The sequence below is a fragment of the Lutra lutra genome, chromosome 3 (genome assembly GCF_902655055.1).
Source record: "Lutra lutra chromosome 3, mLutLut1.2, whole genome shotgun sequence".
NCBI classification, from domain to species: Eukaryota; Metazoa; Chordata; class Mammalia; order Carnivora; family Mustelidae; genus Lutra; species Lutra lutra.
Window position 1 is genome coordinate 65,891,174 of NC_062280.1, and position 2,757 is coordinate 65,893,930.

Here is a 2,757-nt window from a genome sequence, read left to right on the forward strand (position 1 = left end):
GGCGCAGGGCCTCCGAAACCTCCCTCCACTCCCCTGTCTTTCCCTTCCTTATAATGTCCTCACCCTCTCTGCTGAGTGAAAGTCCATGCCAGTAATCCGGGCTGTGGAGAATTTAGCCTGCCTTGAAGGTAGATTATCTCAATAGAGCCTGTTCTTTCCCTGAAACAGTGCAACATTCACTGTTGTTACAGTTTATAATATTAACCGCTTCCATTGAAATGTTAAGCACTTTGCATGACCTTATTTTAATTTTAGTTTAACCCCATGTGGTAGATAGTACTATTCCCTTTGCTCATGGGAAGAAACTAAGGTTTCCAGAGGTCACGTAATTTTTCTAGGGAAAACGTGGCTATTATGGGCAAAGCCAGCATTTCAACTTATTTTTCTTTAAACTCCAAAACTTAGTATACCTAACATATATATTAAATGTCTCTTTTAGATTTCCATACCCCTCATTATCCTGATTGTTATTCTCCAGATAAATTCTTTTTTTTTTTAACCAAAAAAAAAAAAAAAGAAAGAAAGAAAAGTATTCCTTTTAAAGTTTGGTCTCCTAAAATACATTTAGTCCTCCAGGTGTGAAGATAAGGAAGTAATTAAGGATTACGAACACCAGCCAACGGATGTGCTTGACTTGCCCATCCACTGGTTTACATGAAACAAATAGCACAACAAAAAAGCAGAAAGTAGGAGTGTCGGAGCCGCTGCTGCCAAGTCCGGATCCAGTCTCGCGCGCCGCTGACGCCCGCCCTCCCGACGTGCACTCCCGATTCCTTTTGGTTCTAAGTCCAAAATGGCAACTCTGAAAGATCAGCTGATTCAGAATCTTCTTAAGGAAGAACATGTTCCCCAAAATAAGATTACAGTTGTTGGGGTTGGTGCTGTTGGCATGGCTTGTGCCATCAGTATCTTAATGAAGGACTTGGCAGATGAACTTGCTCTTGTTGATGTCATGGAAGACAAACTGAAGGGAGAGATGATGGATCTTCAGCACGGAAGCCTTTTCCTTAGAACACCAAAAATTGTCTCTGGCAAAGACTATAATGTGACTGCAAACTCCAAGCTGGTTATTATCACAGCTGGGGCACGTCAGCAAGAGGGAGAAAGCCGTCTTAATCTGGTCCAGCGTAACGTGAACATCTTTAAATTCATCATTCCTAATGTTGTCAAATACAGCCCAAACTGCAAGTTGCTTGTTGTTTCCAATCCAGTGGATATCTTGACCTATGTGGCTTGGAAGATAAGTGGCTTTCCCAAAAACCGTGTTATTGGAAGTGGTTGCAATCTCGACTCAGCCCGGTTCCGTTACCTAATGGGGGAAAGACTGGGAGTTCACCCATTAAGCTGTCATGGGTGGATCCTCGGGGAGCATGGAGACTCCAGTGTGCCTGTATGGAGTGGAGTAAACATTGCTGGTGTCTCTCTGAAGAATCTGCACCCTGACTTAGGCACTGATGCAGATAAGGAACAGTGGAAAGAGGTTCACAAACAGGTGGTTGACAGTGCCTATGAGGTGATCAAACTGAAAGGCTACACTTCCTGGGCCATTGGACTGTCTGTGGCAGATTTGGCAGAAAGTATAATGAAGAATCTTAGGCGGGTGCATCCAATTTCCACCATGATTAAGGGTCTCTATGGAATAAAAGATGATGTCTTCCTTAGTGTTCCTTGCATCTTGGGACAGAATGGAATTTCAGATGTTGTGAAGGTGACTCTAACTTCTGAGGAGGAGGCCCGTTTGAAGAAGAGTGCAGACACACTCTGGGGGATCCAAAAGGAGCTGCAGTTTTAAAGTTTTCTAATGTACCACTTCACTGTCTAGACTACGACAGGGTTTTAGTTGAAGGTTGTGTACATCGTCCTTATTATTTGATCTGTTACTTAAATAATATCAAAATGGCCTAAGGAAAAAACATCGGTTTCCTAAAGTTCTAAATAGGAATGGTCCAGCAAACACTGCAGCTATACCCTAATGCTGGATGATACTTGCCTTTGTAGTCCTAAATGGGTTCATCTCAGAGGCACCACTGCCAATATTGCATATGCAGCAGGTGCTCTTCCAACCAGATGCGTATTTCCTGTGTGTTCTAGGACTTCTGGTTCCTTGATCCAACACCCAACATGCCTAGTCCATCTTTCCCAGTCAGTCACATCCTGGGCTCCAACGTATAAATTCATTATTGCATGTATTGTGCATAACTGTTCCAAAGGATCTTACTTCGTGTACCATGTATGTCAGAATATAGTGTACATTGCCATATAATGTAAAAAGACCATGCAACCAACGAAGTGTTGTACCAACTAAAATACCAAATAAAATTTGAACAGTGACTTTTTTTTGAAAAAAAAAAAAAAAGCAGAAAGTAAGAAGGAAAAGGAGAATTTGCATAATCTCTGGTCCACCTTTTTTTTCCTTTCACCTGGACTGTTCCATCCATGTTGTTACCTATCTGACCCCTAGAGACATTTACTTTTATAATCTCTACTTTTTTATAACTTTGTATATTCTTGCCATCCATCTTGGATTTCATAGTAATGTAATGGCTGTAATTCTTCTCAAAGCAACCCAATAGGCCCATGGTTCATGCTAATTCCTAACCCTGCTATGGAATGAATTAAAACTACTGTTTGACATGAAATAATTTAGCTAGTAAATGCATCTAGCTAACCACCCAGCCTCTACATCTACTGGCCATTCTGTTCTCTGCTTGCCTTTACATTTTAAATTTTAGTTAAGAAGCTATATGCTATAAGGTT

General features: G+C 41.2%; 1 protein-coding gene across 2 annotated transcripts; it reads left to right on the forward strand.

The window, feature by feature from the left end:
• Positions 1–694: 694 nt before the first annotated feature.
• LOC125095952 (L-lactate dehydrogenase A chain) lies at positions 695–2,331 on the forward strand. 2 transcript variants are annotated; one of them, XM_047722527.1, is made up of 2 exons: positions 695–1,480; positions 1,750–2,331. In XM_047722527.1, exons 1-2 carry the CDS (start codon positions 794–796, stop codon positions 1,903–1,905), a joined length of 843 nt encoding a protein of 280 aa, XP_047578483.1. In that variant the 5' UTR covers positions 695–793; the 3' UTR covers positions 1,906–2,331. The 2 variants fall into 2 exon arrangements, with proteins under 2 accessions (XP_047578483.1, XP_047578482.1); XM_047722526.1 differs by having other exon boundaries at positions 695–2,331.
• Positions 2,332–2,757: the final 426 nt, after the last annotated feature.